The sequence below is a fragment of the Pipistrellus kuhlii genome, unplaced genomic scaffold (assembly GCF_014108245.1).
Source record: "Pipistrellus kuhlii isolate mPipKuh1 unplaced genomic scaffold, mPipKuh1.p scaffold_m20_p_9, whole genome shotgun sequence".
NCBI lineage: Eukaryota > Metazoa > Chordata > Mammalia > Chiroptera > Vespertilionidae > Pipistrellus > Pipistrellus kuhlii.
In genome coordinates this window covers 372,372-389,949 of record NW_023425595.1, presented here as the reverse complement: position 1 = coordinate 389,949, position 17,578 = coordinate 372,372, and the positions used below count along the sequence as shown (strand labels likewise).

Below are 17,578 nucleotides of genomic sequence, written 5' to 3'. Positions count from 1 at the left end.
GTTGGGTGGGGCCGATTGGGGCCCCTACCGGGCCAGTTGGCCACCAGAGTGTGCATCATAGAGACCAGTCATTGTTCTGGTCGCTTGGCTTTTATGTATATACATATGTTTTATAACTACCTATTTTATATACTTGTAAAACAAAATGAATTTTAGGTAAATTACATAGTATATATATCTCTATGTATATATGTATCATGAACCTTAAAAACAACTACGTCCTGCCAAAACCGGTTTGGCTCAGTGGATAGAACATCAGCTTGCGGACTGAAAAGGGTCCCGGGTTCGATTCCGGTCAAGGGCATGTACCTTGTTTGCGGGCACATCCCCAATGGGGGATGTGCAGGAGGTGGCTGATCGATGTTTCTCTCTCATTGATGTTTCTGACTTTCTATCCCTCTCCCTTCCTCTCTGTAAAAAAATCAATAAAATATATTTGGAAAAAATAAAATAAATAAAACAGCTGTGTCCTTCCACTCAGTAATCCTCCTGAAATTGTACCCAAAGGAATGAACAAAAATACAAAAGATGGGGAGCTACTGGAAATACCGAAGGGGCTTTTCGCCGCTGTGGGTGCTGAGCTGGGAGAAGCGGAAGTGACCAGGAAACCCGTAAAATAAAGGAATGGTCACGTACAGTAGGGAACGGCTGTGCAGCGGACTTTTTTACACTGCTAAAGAGTTCATAAAAGACTAACAAAACAAATGCCTGCTGAAATGCTAAGTGGGAAAGACCAGGAAACAGAATTCTATGCAGCATATGATTCTGATGAAGAAAAATAGTATTGCCGAAACCGGTTTGGCTCAGTGGATAGAGCGTTGGCCTGCGGACTAAAAGGTCCCAGGTTCGATTCCGGTCAAAGGCATGTACCTTGGTTGCAGGCACATTCACGGAAGGGGGTGTGCAAGAGGCAGCTGATCTATGTTTCACTTTCACCGATGTTTCTAACTCTCCCTCTCTCTTCCTCTCTGTAAAAAATCAATAAAAAATATATTTAATAAAAAAAAAAGAAAAATACTATTATAAGAAAGAAAAAAAACCCTCAAAGGAAATACACAGAAGTTAAGTTGGGTGATGGGTGGTTCTTATTTTCTTCTTTATACATTTCTGTGTATTTCCCTCTTTCTACAATGATCCCTGGTGACTTTTAAAATCAGAAAAATCTTCCAGAAGCATCACAGAAATGGCAGAATGAAAGACAGAGCTAAGCAGCTCTCGCTGCAAACGCTGCGCTTCGGAACAGGAGTCAGCAAACGGATCTCTCACAGGTCAACCCAGGGGCACAAAGGCAGGTGTGGACATTCTGTAAACAAATGGGCGTCGCCACGAGCACATAAAACTTTATTTACAAAAGGAGGCAGCCGGCCCTCGGACCAGTCCGCCACGCCTGCTTTCCCTGTACTTCTCCAGGGTGTTCACACCTGCTCCGTGAATGCAGAGCCTGCTAAGCAAGTGCACGCTGGGAAGGAGCGGGCGGGGAGGCTGAGGACGGTGTCCCAGACGTCTCCCGGCGACCCAATCGCTCCAGAAAAGCTCATCTGTGGGCGTCCTGGATCCGCTCACTGCAATCGTTCACGTTCGTTTATTAGAGCAGGCTCACTAATGTTTCATTGGCTTGAGTGGAGTTACAAATATTTTTAAAAACTGCCCGACTGGCGTGGGTCAGTGGTTGAGCATCAGCCTATGAACCAGGAGGTCACTGTTCAAGGCACATGCCTGGGACATGGGCCCCATTACCAGTAGGGGGCGTGCAGGAGGCAGCCGATCAATGATTCTCTCTCATCCTTAATGTTTCTCTCTCTCCCTCTCTCTCTCTCTCTCTCTCTCTCCTTCACCCTTCTTCTCTCTAAAGTCAATTTTTTTTTTTCAATTAAAAGCCTCCGAGGCAGCCCCCTGCAGGCAAGGCTGCGCAGACACTGGCGGGCCGTACCTTCAGGCTGACGTCCGTCCAGTAGATGTGGTTGTTGGACACGTCGAAGTCCAGCGCGGAGGCCTCCTTGACGCCGGTGAGCGGGATGGCCACGTCGTTGTTGTTGGTCTCCAGGGAGATCCTGTGGATGGTGGCCCGGCTGGTGAAGACCAGGAAAGCCTCGGGGACGATGCAGGTCTTCCTGTCGCTCAGCAGCTCCAGGCCGATGGGGCAGCCGCACTTGGTGGCCCGGGGGGTGAAGAAGCACAGGTGGCTGCAGCCCCCGTTCTGGTCCGCACACGGGTTGGTCCCTGGAAGGCAACACGCAGGCCCTGCACGTCAGCAGCCCGGCAGAGGGCGTGCCCTCCATCCACGGTCACGTGTGGCTTCATTTCCAGCAGACACACGTGGGGACCCGGGATGGAGAGATCGGGCGCCCAGGCCGCCCCTGGCACGGGAGAGGCAGTGACGAGGGCCCCAGCGGGCCCCCGGGTGCTGACTGGCTCTGACCACACAGCGATCGGGGAGGTAGACGCTAGTCCCATCCTTTTTTTTTTGTCGAGGAAACAGGGTGTGGGGAGGTTAGTAAAGGTGACAGTTAGGAAGCAGCTCAGTGAGAATAAGAACCAGGAGGTCTAGCCTCCTGGCCTGAGCTCCGACCCAGGGTGGATGCAATGACGACACGAGGCCATGACAAGACGATCATCCCTCCCCCGCGCCAGACTCTGGCCTGCTGCCCGGACCGGAGCCCGAGGCCCCACTCAGAGGCTTCCTCCCATTCACCGACCCTCTCGGCGACCTCAAGAACTCGGGCGTGCCAGGCCGGCCAGACACACTCTTTTCCTCACGCAGATGGTCCTCAGCACGTTCCCTCATTTCTGGGCAGCCTGGGAGCCACACTGATTCCTGGGGTGCTATTAAGATTGGCTCTGATGTAATGGCAAGTATTTCAGCTAAAAAAAGAACACTTTTTCCCTACTCTCTCTCAGAAAATCCCGAGATAAGGCAGAGAGAGAGTAAGAGGGAGAAAGAGAAAGAGCCTAATTTCGCAGCTTTCAATCACACCCCATGGCTATATCTCTTTTTCTTTTCTTTTCTTTTTTTAATCATCCCCGGGCTTTTGTTTTTTTAAGCGGTCGCTCGCAGGGGCCGCACCGCCCACCGTGGGGGATGAGTGTGTCTCATGAGGTGGCTGTGAAAGAGAGTGTCCGATCCACCGCTCCTGTCTCAGGACAGGCTGGGACTCAAGGCCCCGAGATGCAGAAACAGTGGCGGCTCCCAGGTCAGGCCCCTCGGCCTCCCCTCCAGGCCTTTGCTCAGCCGTCCCTTCTTCCCGCAAACCCTACTCCCCACCTGCTCCTGAAATTCCAAGCTCCAAAGGCCCCCCTGCATCTTAAAGCCAGGCACTCCTCTAACACCCCAGCCGGAGCCACCGCCTGGGAGCCGGGGGGAGGGCGAAGGTCTGCCGAGCGCCACGTGCAGGCGCTGTGCCAGCCCCGGGCCCCAGCGGGGAGCAGAGCCCTGCCCCCTGGAGCCCGCAGCGCCCATCCTGGCCCCGCCCACCCAGGCGCTACTCCGTCCGGCGTAGCTGGTGGACCTGCTCTTGGAATCTTTCCGCTAAAGAGACAAAATGGCAGGAAGGGAGCTTTCTGCAAATCTCGGCCTCGATGAGGTGGAGGCAGACCAGGCGTGAGTCCCAGCTCGGCCATCGAGAGCTGCGTGGCTTTAGCTCCGCCCCGCCTCCCCCGTGTGAATGGCAGTGTCGTCATTAGCATCTAAGGTGGCTCTGGGCACCAAGGCACACAGCAGGCGCACAATAAGTGCTGGCCGTTCTTGTCACAGTGACGGCCAGCAGCGCCAGTCCACACCCACTGCCTTGTCACTATCCCCGGTCAGGACACTGCCCCATGCCCACCCATCCGTAACCACACACACTCACCGTCACCTACCCTGCTCAGTCCGCCATGAGGCTCCCCCACTGGACGCTCCTGCCCCCTAAAACGGGCCACCCCTGGACCAAAGGGCCGCCACAGCCCCGTCGCTTCTCCCGCACACCAGCTGGCCCGGCCGACCCGCGGCTGGAGGCTGACCAGACTCACCGACGACCTTGGCCACGTTCACGGCCTTGAGCCCCATCAGGTCGGGCAGCTGGTCGATGATGACGTCTCGGCTGGCCTTGACCTTGTGCACACGCTCGATGCTCCGGCGCTGCCAGTCGGTCCAGTAGATGAAGTCCCCCAGCAGCGTGAACCCGAAAATGTGCGGCAGCTTGTCCTCCAGGAGCATCCGCCGCTTCGTCCCGTCCACGTTGATCACCTGGCGGACAGAGACGCCCGTCCGAACCGGCCTCGGCCGGAGCCGCCTCCAGCAGGCCGAGCCGGCCTCCAGCAGCCCCAGCGCCACCCGCCCGCCCGCCCGGCCTCCACAAACTACTGGACACAGCCCGCGTAGAAGCGGACCCAGCCAATCAAACCGGGTTGTGTAAGGGCCAGCTGTGGATGGTAAGGGATGGGTTCACTCTCTGGATCGGTCTGGATGCGGGTTCCCGTTTTGGCCCCACAACAGGAAGGTACAAAAAGGCGATGAAGACACGCGAGGGGGGCCCTGGCCACGTGGCTCTGTGACTGTGTGTCGACCTACAAACCAGGAGGTCACGCTTCAATGCCAGGTCAGGGCTCAAGCCTCAGTGGGAGGGGGGTGCAGGAGGCAGCCGATCGACGATTCTCTCTCATCACTGATGTTTCTCTCCTTCTCCCTTCCTCTCTGAAATCAATAAAAATACATATATTTTTAAAAAAGAAATGTATTGTAATTACTATTTTTAAGATTCTATTTGGCTAACTAACAGAGCCCAGGTCCTGGCACACACAGGGGTCAGGGGCAGGGCGTGGGGGGCGGGGGCAGTCGGGGCCTCTGCCCCAAGCTCAGGGCCCACGGTCAGGTGGGCCGACATCAATACTGATCCAGCTGAAACCGGTTTGGCTCAGTGGATAGAGCGTCGGCCTGCAGACTGAAGGGTCCCGGGTTGGATTCCGGTCAAGGACATGTACCTTGGTTGCAGGCATATCCCCAGTGGGGGTTATGCAAGAGGCAGCTGATTGATGACTCTCTCTCATCGATGTTTCTAACTCTCTAGCTCTCTCCCTTCCTCTCTGTAAAAAAATCAATAAAATATATATTTTTCAAACAATAATGATCCGCTTCCCCCCCGTGGGGGCGGCTCACCTCGATTTTGTCCGTCTTGGCGTCTCCCCAGTAGAGCTTCCCCTCCTGCAGGTCCAGGGCCAGGCCGTTGGGCCAGCCGAGGGACGTGTTCACCAGGACGCGCCGCTCCTGCCCGTCGAGGTTGGCGCACTCGATTTTGGGGTTCTCCCCCCAGTCCGTCCAGTACATGAGGCTGGAGGAGGAGAAGCGCGTGTCCGTGACAGCGTCCGTCTGTCTGTTCCTGCTGCACCCCCAGGGCTGAGAACAGCACCCAAGCGTCGCGCGAGAGGAGCTCGGGAGATGCCGGCCCGTCTGAGGACCGGGGGCTCCACGGGGACAGGGTGCCCCAGGGGTGGGCCTCATGCTCGGGGCCCTGGACTGGAAGGACCAGCGGAGAGCAGACGCCCTGACGAGGGACCTGGGGGTTGGGGAGGCCGAGCACCGAGAGCGAGGAAGAGGCCAGTGGAACCTTCTGGGAAGAGCCGAGGGGCTCCCGTGTGCCAAGCGGGGGCCACGTGCTCTGTGGCCCCGAGAAGCAACACTAGAGCCGGCGGCGGCCGCTCCGGGAAGAGGGCTGAGCACTGAGACAACCGGCCTGAGCTGGGCCCGACCCTCAGACCTCACCCACCCGCCTCCCGGCCCCATTTCCCCGGGCCTCCCACCCAGAGCTGGGGCGGGGGTGGGGGTTGGAATCTGCTCCCCCACCCCCAGCGGAGAGCAACCCTGAGCCACAGTCCCTCCCCGGGGGCCGGCAGTGAACGCCTCTGCCTCCTGCCCCTCACACGGGGACGGCTCTCACCCTGCCCTTGGGCCTGACTCAGAGCCGCATCCGCCCACCGGCCTCACCTTGAGCAAGTCCCTTAACCTCTCTGGGCTCCAGCTTCCCCCACTGGGAGATGGGAAGGAGACGCTTTAACCACAGAAGCACAGAATGTGCTAGAAGAGGCCAGGCCCCGTGCGGTGAGGGCTGCAGCGCCCACGCCTGTGCCTGCCATTATGAGCCCAGAGCTCACCCTGGGCCCGGCGGGTTTTGCAGACACAGAGTGAAGCCCCGTGGAGGAAATGACTCCCCCAAGGTCTCCAGAGCTTTACACACACACACACACACACACACACACACACCAGCCCGTCACAGCTTCTCAAAGTCTGGTCCCCTGACCGGCAGCAGCAGCAGCCCTCAAGAGCTTATTAGAAATCCAAGTGCTGCTCAGTGGATAGAGCATCAGCCTGGGGACTGAAAGGTCCCAGGATTCCAGTCAAGGGCTTTTACCTCGGTTGCAGGCACATCCCCAGTGGGGGGGGGGTGCAGGAGGCAGCTGATGGATATTTCTCTCTCATCGATGTTTCTAACTCTATCCCTCTCCACTTCTCTCTGTACAAAATCGATAAAATATATATATTTTAAAAAAGAGAGAAGAAATGCAAGTGCTGGGGTCCCACCCAGTCCTCCCGAGGCAGAGCCCGGGCAGCAGGCCCAGCCACGTGCGTCTCAAGGAGCCCTCCGCGGGGGATTCTGGCGCAGGAGGAGGCCCCAGGACTCCCGTCTGGCCCGCCTGCCAGCTCCCGCCAGCTCCCCCGCCAGCTCCCCCGCCCCCGGCCTCACCCCATCATCGGGTGCAGCGCGATGGCCCGGGGCTCATCCAGGTCCTCGGACACCAGGATCTTGCGGGAGGTGCCGTTGAGGCGCGTCACCTCGATGCGGTCGGTGCCCGTGTCAGTCCAGTAGAGGTTCCGGGCCACCCAGTCGACCGCGATGCCGTCCGGGTCGTTGATCTCCGTGTTGACCAGCGTCTGCGCGCCCGACCCGTCCAGGTGGGCCCTGCGGATGGCCCGCACCTCGTCGTCCGTCCAGTAGACGTAGCCCTCCAGCGGGTCGTAGTCGATGGCGATGGCGTGCCGGATGTCGTCCACCTGCAGGACGATGTCGGTGAAGTCCGGCGTGTCCAGCGAGATCCGCCGCAGGTCCGTCCGCCTCGCCAGCAGCAGCACCTCCTCGGCCCCTGCGGGGACACGAGCAGCGGGGTGAGGCCCCGCCGGACGGGAGCCTGAGCCCGGGGCGGGCACGGCGGGGGAGGGGCTCGGCCCGTCCCCGGGGTAAGGTCAGGTAACGTTCGCTAGATCTGCCTCCACCGTCGCCAGTTCCTCCCCAAAGGAGATCAACCAGGCTGGCACTGTTGGCGTCACCAAATGACAGGTAAGAAAACAGAGGCACAGAGAGGGTAAGCAGCCAGCTGAAAGCCACACAGCCACCTGGTATCAACCGCTGCACAGCCTAAGCGCTGTCTCGCCAGCCCCAACTGTAAGTCCTGCCCGGGCACTGGGCTCCAGACCCCACTGGCGGTGCCATGGGGTCCCACCTTCTCTACACGCTCACCCTCTGTGGCTCAGCTTAAATGCCACGTCTTCCCTGAAGCCCCCCGACTCTGCCTGCCCCACAGGCAGCCTCGTGTCCCTCAGCCGCCTATCACCGCTCAGCCTGGTTCCTTCCCGGGTGACCAGGGGAGCCTCTTTGTCACCCAGCAGAATGAGCATCCGGTGCTGTCCTGGGTCCCCCCGCTGGGTTTACCAGAACTCCCAGCAGGAGGGGCTCTGGAGCCGCATGTGGACTCGGGGGCCCCGGGGTGCTCCCCACCCTGACCTGAACACCTCGGGAGACTGCTGGGTCCGCACGTGGCCCTCACCCAGAGTCGGACCATCATTCACTCATTCATTCTGGCCCTTTCTGGTCTCAAGGAGCCACACAACCAAGATTCGGCCCAGAGACCACTTCCGGCACTTTGGGGCCACTTTCCTGGTTTGACGCAAGGCCCAGAATGGGGAAGGCCCACCCTGAAGTCACACAGCATGACAGGATGCAGACAGGGACAGACAGCCGGCACCTCCCTCATACCCAGGCCCCCAGACCCTCCAAGCCCACCTCGGCGCCTGGTCAAACCATGGGTGGCCGGACCTCCTGTACCTCAATGCCAGCTTCTGGCCTCCAGGGCCAAGCCCTCCAGCAGGTGCCCTGCATTTGTCCTGCTGCAAGGCCCAGAGTTCATCATCGGATGCCTCCACTAGAGGGCGCACACGTGCCAGCCATGGCTTCATGAACCCAGGACCAGGAAAACGGAGCAGGCCTTGGGAAAAGGGAGGCAGCCGAGAAGGCTCAGAGGGTGCCCCAAGGGCTCGACCACACGGGACCCTTCGGAGGCCCAAGTTCAGGTTTAGTTAGAGGCGTTCGTGCAAGTTCAGATTTGGTGTGTGTTGGAGGAAGAGGAGAAGCATTCTGAATTGCAACAGACCATCTTCCTCTGGGCTCCACTCCCAAAGTGTTTTGTTGACATCCGACCTGTTCTTACAGGCCCAGGTCACAGGCCTCCTCCTCCCCGAAAAGCCGTTCCTGCCTGCCCTCCCCCGTGCACCGGCCGAGCACACACACACACACACACACACACACACACGCACAGTCGGCCCCTCTGCCTGGGCACCACCCTTGGGGATTCTGCCCCCTCGCGCTCCGCAGCCCCAGCACAAGGCCAGGCTCAGAGCAAGTACACCATCCTAGGACAAGCAGGGAGACTTCCGGGCAGGAACCTCCAGCATGGCCTCTGCTGTGTGACTGTGGGCAGGTCCCTAACCCTCTCTGGGCCTCAGTTTCCTCATTTTTAAAAAATATATATTAATATATATATATTATTGATTTTTTACAGAGAGGAAGAGAGAGGGATAGAGAATTAGAAACATTGATGAGAGAGAATCACCGATCAGCTGCCTCTTGCACATCCCTACTAGGGATGTGCTCGCATAGGGATGTGCCCGCAACCAAGGTACATGCCCTTGACCGGAATCGAACCTGGAACCTTTCAGTCCGCAGGCCAATGCTTTAGCCACTGAGCCACACCGGTTTCGGCGGTTTCCTCATTTATAGTGAAGAATCAGCTGACCCTGTCTAGCCCTGACACCAAGGAGACCTTCCTGCACAGAAGGTTCTGGTTCATGGGGGGAAGGGAGGACAGAGCCCCCCAGGGCACGACCAAGAAGAGCCCGGTCCCAGGGGGCATCTCAGAACTTTCCGAAGAGGGAAGCTCGGGCAGCCTCGCTGGACCTCAAGTAGCACTGCAACCACAACCCCACAGAAAAGGCCGGTCCCGGGGGAAACCGACACTTGGCCCCGAAACACACTTGGAGCCTGTTTTGCCTACCCCTGTTCCCATGATCCTCCAGACCCAGTCCCCTGAAATAGCACAAACTCCACACCAGCCCGCTGTGGCCCGTTTTACCGACGAAGAACCGATGCACGGGGAGGTTAGGCTCCCCGCCAGGCGCACAGCAGCAAGTGGGAAAAGAAGGTCCCATCAGCACCCTGATCCCTGAAGCTGGCACCCGCCAGCCGCCTTGCCGGCTCGGTCACGCCACCGCTACTGCTGAGGGCGGCTGCTTTCAGCAGGCCCTGGACCAGGTGCTGGCCACGGGGGTGGAAAAATGGATCGGCCCCCTGGTGGCCCAGGGGTCACAGGGCAGAGACCCCCCGTGAATCAGTGCCAGGAAGGAAAGCTGGGGTACGGGGTCGGCGGAGGCTGGGGGTTTGGCCTCCAGTTCAAAGAACCTCTGGGATCTGTGTGGCTGTGACCTCCGGCAGGTCCAGGCAGAGTGTGCCCAACGGGCACAGAGCCACCAGGGGCTACGGGGGCCCAGCCCCAGCCCTCTAGTTCCGGGTCAACACAAAGCCTGGAGCACCCCCCCGACCCCCACCACCAAATCAAAGAGCCCCATTATCAGTGTCCCTTGGAAAGAAGCCTCGGCAGAGATGGTGATTAAATGCTGGGATAAATCAGTGGGTATTAATTGACTCCAAAGGGGGGTCTCCCACAGCCTTCGGCGGCAGAGCCTTTCAGGTTCTTATTTGAGCTTCGCCTAGAAAATGAGAGAAATGCAGACACACACACACACACACACACACACACACGCACACACAATACCAGGAGGGAGTCAGGGAGGGAGCCACCACTCAGCCCGTTTGCCCGGTGGTCTGAGGCGGCCCGGACGGTGCCCAGCAGGGAGGTGGCAGGCGCCCCGTCCAGGGCAGGACCGTGCGGGCGCAGGGAGAGCCACTGGCCTGGGCCTGAGGCCACGCCCCACGGCTGCTGCCCACAGGTGACCCCACGGTGTCCGTATGAGGTCAGAGCAGCAGCCTGGCCTGGGCCGTCGGGGTGGGTGCAGGGCACTGGGCTGGCCCTGAGGCCGAGGCCGGCCCCGCCCCGGGACCAGACACGAAGCCCGAAGCTGGGGGGGAGTTTGTTTAAACACCAGGGAAGTAAACTGTTTAGAAACCAACAGTTTGGCCAAATGGTTTTCCTCGGGGTTGTCTAAACAAATGGCCGGCCTCACAGGCTGCCAAGGAAAGTGAAACCTGCCCCTCCCCGGCCGGCAGCAGTCCCCGGAGCCTCCTCCTGGGGGGGCTCCTGACCGCGCCCCTTCCTCCCTGCACACACCCCGGCAAGCAGGCGCACCTCGGCCCCGGGGCCCAGCATGGCGTCCGGGCACAGGCCAGGTCGACGTGGCCTTCCTGGCAGAGGGTGTCCGGGCCTGAGGGGTGTCCTGATGTCACCCCCGCCCCCACTCCCTGCCAACACCCACCAGGCGCCCTCCGCCCCAGGCGCCATCCCTGGACCACGTTTGGGATCACACAGACCAGGCAGACACAGAGGGGGCGGCTGGAACGCACAGCCACACTCTGGGGGGCTCACACCAGCGGAAACTGACTCCTCACAGCCTGGAAGCCGGAAGTCAACCCTCAAGGTCTGGCAGGCCGTGCTCTCCGCTGGCTCCAGGGGAGGGTCCCTCCCCCTCTTCCAGCTTCCGGTGGTCCCTGCCACCCCGCGGCTCCGGTCCGGCCACCCCACCGCTCCGGTCCGGCCACCCCGCGGCTCCGGTCCGGCCACCCCGCCGCTCCGGTCCGGCCACCCCGCCGCTCCGGTCCGGCCACCCCGCCGCTCCGGTCCGGCCACCCCGCGGCTCCGGTCCGGCCACCCCGCCGCTCCGGTCCGGCCATCCCGCCGCTCCAGTCCAGCCATCCCACCGCTCCGGTCCGGCCACCCTGCGGCTCCGGTCCGGCCACCCCGCGGCTCCGGTCCGGCCACCCCACCGCTCGGGTCCGGCCACCCCGCGGCTCCGGTCCGGCCACCCCGCGGCTCCGGTCCGGCCACCCCGCGGCTCCGGTCCGGGGCTCCGCTCGGCTCGAGGCTGCCTCACTCCTCTCTGCCGCTACCTGCATGCAGCCTCCTCCCCGAGTGTCTGTGTCTACGTTCCCCCTGACAGGGTCCCCAGCCATCGGGCTGAGGGCCGCCCTCCCCCAGGGTGACTATCTTAACTGGGGCATCGGAGAAGACCCTCTTTCCAAGCCAGGTCACCCTCACAGGTTCCTGGGGGACACCATCCAGCCCACACTCGGCGGGGAGCGGAGTGTGACAGGAAAGGTTTCGTGGAAGCTCCAAGGGAGGGGCCGCCGGGCAAAAGCACCAGCCTGGCAGCAGCAGTGAGGCCAGGCAGCAGCCCACCTGCAGCTGGAGGGGGGGGGGGTAGGACGGGCGCTGACCTATCAACCCCCACCCGGCCGATCGGAGCACAGCGGCCGGGGCCCACCGAGGTCTGAGGTGTCACACAGGCCACAGCCCTTCCCGGACGGACAGCTCTGGGCGCAGCCCTGTCTCCGAGGACGCCCGCCCGGTGCACACAGCACACCGGGCACACGCAGGAGCCCAGCGCGGGGCGACACGCAGCCCTGACACGCACGCCGGCAGCACACCCTGCAGTGTCCGCAGTGTGGTCTCCGGGCGGCCCAGGCCCCCGTCTGAGCAGACACCGCACGCCCTCTGCAGAGGCCGGGAGAGATCGCCCGGCTTCGCCCAGCACCCACCACGCTCCCTGCAGCCCCGGAGCCGCCACGGGGAGGCGTAAGCAGAAGCGGGCAAGCGTCCTCTGTGGACATGGAATGTGCATGTCCCATCCTTTGCCGTCACAAAACGCTCTCCTTGGAATTTTTTTTCTTTTTCTTTTTTCACAATGTCAAAACCATCCTTAACTCCCAGGCTGCACAAAAACAGGCAGCGAGGCATCTGCCCACGGGCGGCTTGCTGAGCCTCACGTGAAAAGTCCACGGCTTTTCACAACGCGAGAGAGTAAGTTCTAGGGACGGGACACTGTGGAAGAGGGAGAGTGGACTCAGGCAAATCGCCCATACGCTTCCCTCTATTTTCCCGTCAACCTCGACCCGCTCCAAAATTAGAGTCTATTCCTTTTTTTATTAAAGGCAGATACGTCCATCAGAAAACCACCCAGACCCCAGCAATGCCCAGGCGAAGACCGTACACACAAACAGGAGAGACAGCCCAGCAGGTAAACATGAAAAACAGGGAACCTCTCGGTAACATGCACACGGGAGAGGCCCGAGCTGCCACCTTGGGGTGCAGAGAGGCTTGTGGTCTCTCCGTGTGGGTGCCGCCTGGCCCTGCCTTCCAGGGCACCCACAGGGCACACACTCCCGGGACGGCAACAAGGCTCAGGGACCCTCTCCGCCAGCAAGTCCCCCCCCCACAGGACCCAGCCCAAGGCACATGTGGATCCCTGGTCACCGCTTCCTGGTCAGCGAGCGTTGCTGTCATCTCTGCATGAAAACAGCAAAGACACCGGTTTGGCTCAGTGGATAGAGCGTCGGCCTGCGGACTGAAAGGTCCGGGTTCGATTCCGGGCAAGGGCATGTACCTTGGTTGCAGGCACATCCCCAGTGGGGGGTGTGCAAGAGACAGCTGATTGATGATTCTCTCTCATCGATGTCTCTAACTCTCTATCCCTCTCTCTTCCTCTCTGTGGAAGAAAAATCAATAAAATATATTTTTTTTAAAAAGCAAAAGAAAAAAGAAAACAGCGAAGCCCAGGCCTGTGGACAGTCTAACTGTCCCCACACACAGCGTGCGAGGACGGCAGGCCCAGGCCGAGGGCGCCGCTCTGGACCAGGCCCGCGCGGGAAGCCGCGGGGAAACGGTAAACGGCGGGGAAGCCGGACACGAGGCCACGCTGGCGACGTGAACACACCCCACGGGACCAGACCTGGACACACCCCGCAGACAGAGGCGAGCGGGAAGCGGCAGGACGCGAGAGGCAGCTTGTGCTGGAGGCCACGTTACCGGCAGATTTTATCCTCCCCGTTATTTTTTACGGTGTTTTCATTTCCGCAGGGAAAACAAGCGTGACTTCGTAACCAGGAAACACCAAGGTGGGCGCACACAGTCTTCCTTCGAGGACCTGGAGGTCCAGCGGGGAGGCAAAGGGGGAGCACGGGGCGGGGGTGGGGAGGCGGGAAAGCGGGAGGGGGCTGGGAGGCAGGGGGGGGGCGGGGAGGCGGGGGGCGGGGAGGCGGGTCGGGCCCGGGCAGGTCCCCCTGGGCGACGGGGGAATGAATGACCCAGGCCTGGCTGGCATTGAACTGCCACGGGTGGACGATGTGCATGTGGCCTCCAGGTTCTGAGCCCGGGTTCGTTGTGGGAGAAAAGAGCGACAGGAGGAGGAAGGAACGGGGTGGGGGAAACCAGGCGGCCCCCACAGCCTAGGAGGCGAGCCTGTTGGCAGTCACCCCGAGCGGGGGGACCTGACAGGCCCTCTCGGTGCATCTCCCTCCCCGGTGGGAAAGGGGGCTTTTGTGATGAGCAGAACGAGGATGGACCCCCTCAGCCCAGACGCAAGGGGAGGGGCCTCACCCCATCCCCCAGCAGGCACCACAGGCCCCCGGTGGACCACGGCAGCTCCGAGGTCACAGCCCAAGGACAGGCCCACTGGAGGCCGGCAGCCCCTCAGGCTGGGATGGAGGCAGAGAACAGCCCCCTCACCTCCCGGACGCACGGCCGCTGCTCCCCGCCCGCCTCCCTCCCGCGGCCCCGGCCCCTCCCGGGCCTGCAGCCGCGCGGACGCAGCCGGTCGGGGCCCAGGCTGCCGGCCACTCTGCAGAGCCGAAGCCGTAAACAGCTTCGCAGCAGGCAGGCGGCCGGCTTATTTTTGTTTTTTAGCAATTGATGGAGCTCCTCCACTGCCCCCCTGGGGTCAGCGGTTGGACAAAAGCTAAAACCGCAGCCCAGCCTCCCGGCCCAGGAAACCGTGCCGAGCAACCGCAGGGTCACAAGGCAGAGGAAGTGGCCGGGCCGGGCGCTGGCCCCACGGGAAACCGGAGGCCGGAGCAGCTGTCCTCCGCTGGGCCCGGCCGGGCTCCCGGAGACCAGGCTGCAGCTGCCGGCAGCGGCAGGGGCACCGCTGGCTCAGCTCTCACACGGGTGGCTCCTCTGCCCAGGGGCCGGGGGCAGCCAGAGAGCAGCAAGGCCCGTGCCGGCCTGGTGACGCCCCTGCAGCCGCCCTCCCTCCCTCCCTCCCTCCCGCCTCCAGGGTCGGCCCCTCGCGTGGTCCTCCGCCCCCGGCCTTCCCCCGTCCCCGGGCCGCCCACCACACGGTGGCACCGGACTCCAGCCCCACCCCCACTCCCTCCCGGAGCGACCTGGAGCAAGCACCCTGACCCTGCTCCCTCACAGGTACAGCCCGGGTATGGGGAAGGCCCCCAGCAAGGCGGGGAGGGGGCCCCCCAGCCCGAGGCCACAGCCCCACCACGCAGCCCCTGCCTCTGCCATAACCTGCCCCCCACGCTATCTGTGAACAAGGGGAGAGTCACATCCTGAAGGCTCAAGCCCGGGGCAGAGACGGGCTCAACAGAGACAGAGAGACTCGAGCAAAAGTGGTTTGCTGGGCACGTTCCAGATGGTGGCCCTGCCCTGTGGGTGCGGCTCAGTGGGTGACGTCCTCTGGGCAGCCCGGGCTCTGCCTGGACTTGGACCCGAGAAGCCCAGAACCTGACTCCGGAGCAAGGGGAGACACCGGGCTCGGGGCCGCCGGGGGCCCGGCTGCAGCTGGGCCGGGGCTGCCGGAGCCGGGGGGGCCCCGGGCAGGCTGGGGGGGCAGGGCCGTGCTGGATGCCGCAGCGAGCCGGCGGGACCAGAACGGAAAGGGCCACTGGGTCTCATCCCACAGCCAGGAGGGCCGTCTTCTCTTCCCCAAAACACGGCCTGCTCTCCTCCCCTCTTTCATCCGACGTAAACGTCGGTCTTCCGGCTTAGACACGGAGAGCACGTGCTGTGCGGTTCCATTTCTAAGAGGTTCTGGAACAGACCACACTGATCGCGTGCCAGAACCGGGACCGCGGCCGTGCTGCGGGGCGGGGAGGGGTTCTGGGTGGCGGGAGGTTCTGTATCGGGTTGGGGGGAGGGGTTCTGGGTGGCGGGAGGTTCTGTATCGGGTTGTGGGGCGGGGAGGGGTTCTGGGTGGCGGGAGGTTCTGTATCGGGTTGGGGGGAGGGGTTCTGGGTGGCGGGAAGGTTCTGTATCGGGTTGGGGGGAGGGGTTCTGGGTGGCGGGAAGGTTCTGTATCGGGTTGGGGGGAGGGGTTCTGGGTGGCGGGAAGGTTCTGTATCGGGTTGGGGGGAGGGGTTCTGGGTGGCGGGAAGGTTCTGTATTGGGTTGGGGGGAGGGGTTCTGGGTGGCGGGAAGGTTCTGTATCGGGTTGGGGGGAGGGGTTCTGGGTGGCGGGAAGGTTCTGTATCGGGTTGGGGGGAGGGGTTCTGGGTGGCGGGAGGTTCTGTATCGGGTTGGGGGGAGGGGTTCTGGGTGGCGGGAAGGTTCTGTATAGGGTTGGGGGAGGGGTTCTGGGTGGCGGGAAGGTTCTGTATCGGGTTGGGGGAGGGGTTCTGGGTGGTGGGTTCTGGGTGGCGGGAGGTTCTGTATCGGGTTGGGGGGAGGGGTTCTGGGTGGCGGGAAGGTTCTGTATCGGGTGGGGGAGGGGTTCTGGGTGGCGGGAAGGTTCTGTATCGGGTTGGGGGGGGGGGTTCTGGGTGGCGGGAAGGTTCTGTATTGGGTTGGGCAGAGGCAGCACAGGTTGACACAACTGTCCATGCAAATCCAACACGCGCTTAGAACCCGCACCCTCTGCTGTCGGCAGGTTACACCTGGATTTCCAACAGAACAAAAGTCGACGCTCGGACGTGTCACCCTGGACTTCCTGGGACTGTGCCCTCTCCCTTTCCTGCCATTAAAAGTCCACTTAGGCCGGGACCGGTTTGGCTCAATGGATAGAGCGTCGGCTTGGGGACTGAAGGGACCCGGGTTCGATTCCGGTCAAGGGCATGTACCTTGGTTGCGGGCATATCCCCGGTAGGGGGTGTGCAAGAGGCAGCTGATCGATGACTCTCTCTCATCGATGTTTCTAACTCTCTATCTCTCTCCCTTCCTCTCTGTACAAAATCAATAAAATATATTAAAAAAAAAAAAAATAAAAAAAAAAAAAATAAAAGTCCACTTAGACATGGCGGGTCCTCGGCAGGGAACAGCAGCTGCCTGCTGTCCGCAGCGTCCACGCTGACCACGGGCGTGCGGGGGGGGGCGGGCACAGGGGCCCCTCTCTTTTCCCTCTGACCCACTTCCCCGATTAGCGACAGGACAGCCAGGCCGGGAACAAACGCACCCCTCATTCCTCGGCCCCGCGCCTCGGCCTGATCCGCCCGGACAGACAGATGGATGCAGCCAGTTGTCAGTCGGCCCCTCAGACCCAACAGTGCCGCCTCTGTTCCCCCTGCCCCGGCCGCCGTCCCCGCCGCCGTCTTTGTGTTTCCCGTCCCTCGAACATCTGTTAAAACTGTTTCCCGGCGAGGCGGGGCGGGCGGACCGTAAATCACGGCGTCGGGGCCTCCCGCCTGCCTGCGCCCCCGGTCTGGGCGGGTGGGGGACGGAGAGCCGCCTGGCACAGCCCGGCCGCCCCGAGCGGTGAAGCCACGGGGCCCGGGCACTCCCGGGAGCCACCTACCCGGGGCGTCCGGGCCCGGGGCAGGGGGCGCACTGCCCAGAGACCCCAGCGACGAGGAACCCGTGGGGACAAGAGTCAAACAACAGGGCACGTCCCACGGAGAGCCGGCCGCCGAGAGGCCAGAGCGAGGGAGGTGGCGGCCTCCTTGGACGGCGTGGTAACTCCCAAATAAGGCCCCGCTACTGCTGTTTTTAGCCCACTCCACATAATTGGAAAAACATGGGGAAAACCAAAGCCAGCTGGGCGCCTCGGCGGGTGGGGGGGAGCGGCTGCAGCTGAGGGGGCGGGGAGGCCCGCCGAGCACCAGGGCGGCGGGCCCTGGACTCCCGTGTGCTGGTTTCCAGGGACAAGAGTCCCTGGGGACCCCCGAGGCCCCCTAAGCCTCTGGCGATGCTGGGGCCGCTTGGTGTGACTTCCTTCCTAGTCTCAAGCCTCAGGACCCTCCCCAGGGCCCCTCACCAGGAGGGGCCGGGGACCTGAGACAGTGCACCCCGAGCCCAAAGGAAGAGAGTCCCGAGGCTCCCGCCCGGTCCACGTGGACCCCACATCCCATCCACACAGGCGTCCTGGGCAGCAGCCTCTCCTCTGACGCCC

At 62.0% G+C, this 17,578-nt stretch overlaps 1 protein-coding gene across 3 annotated transcripts in view; it reads right to left on the bottom strand.

The window, feature by feature from the left end:
* LRP5 (LDL receptor related protein 5) overlaps window positions 1–17,578 on the bottom strand; it is a 72,238-nt gene that overhangs the window by 24,469 nt on the left and 30,191 nt on the right. For all 3 annotated transcript variants that reach the window (XM_036426275.2, XM_036426276.2, XM_045578116.1), the window contains exons 6-9: window positions 6,717–7,113; window positions 5,135–5,306; window positions 4,009–4,225; window positions 1,931–2,220 (exon numbers count right to left, since the gene is read on the bottom strand). In XM_036426275.2, coding sequence (XP_036282168.1) covers window positions 1,931–2,220; window positions 4,009–4,225; window positions 5,135–5,306; window positions 6,717–7,113 — 1,076 coding nt within the window. The remainder of the gene's footprint in view (window positions 1–1,930; window positions 2,221–4,008; window positions 4,226–5,134; window positions 5,307–6,716; window positions 7,114–17,578) is intronic.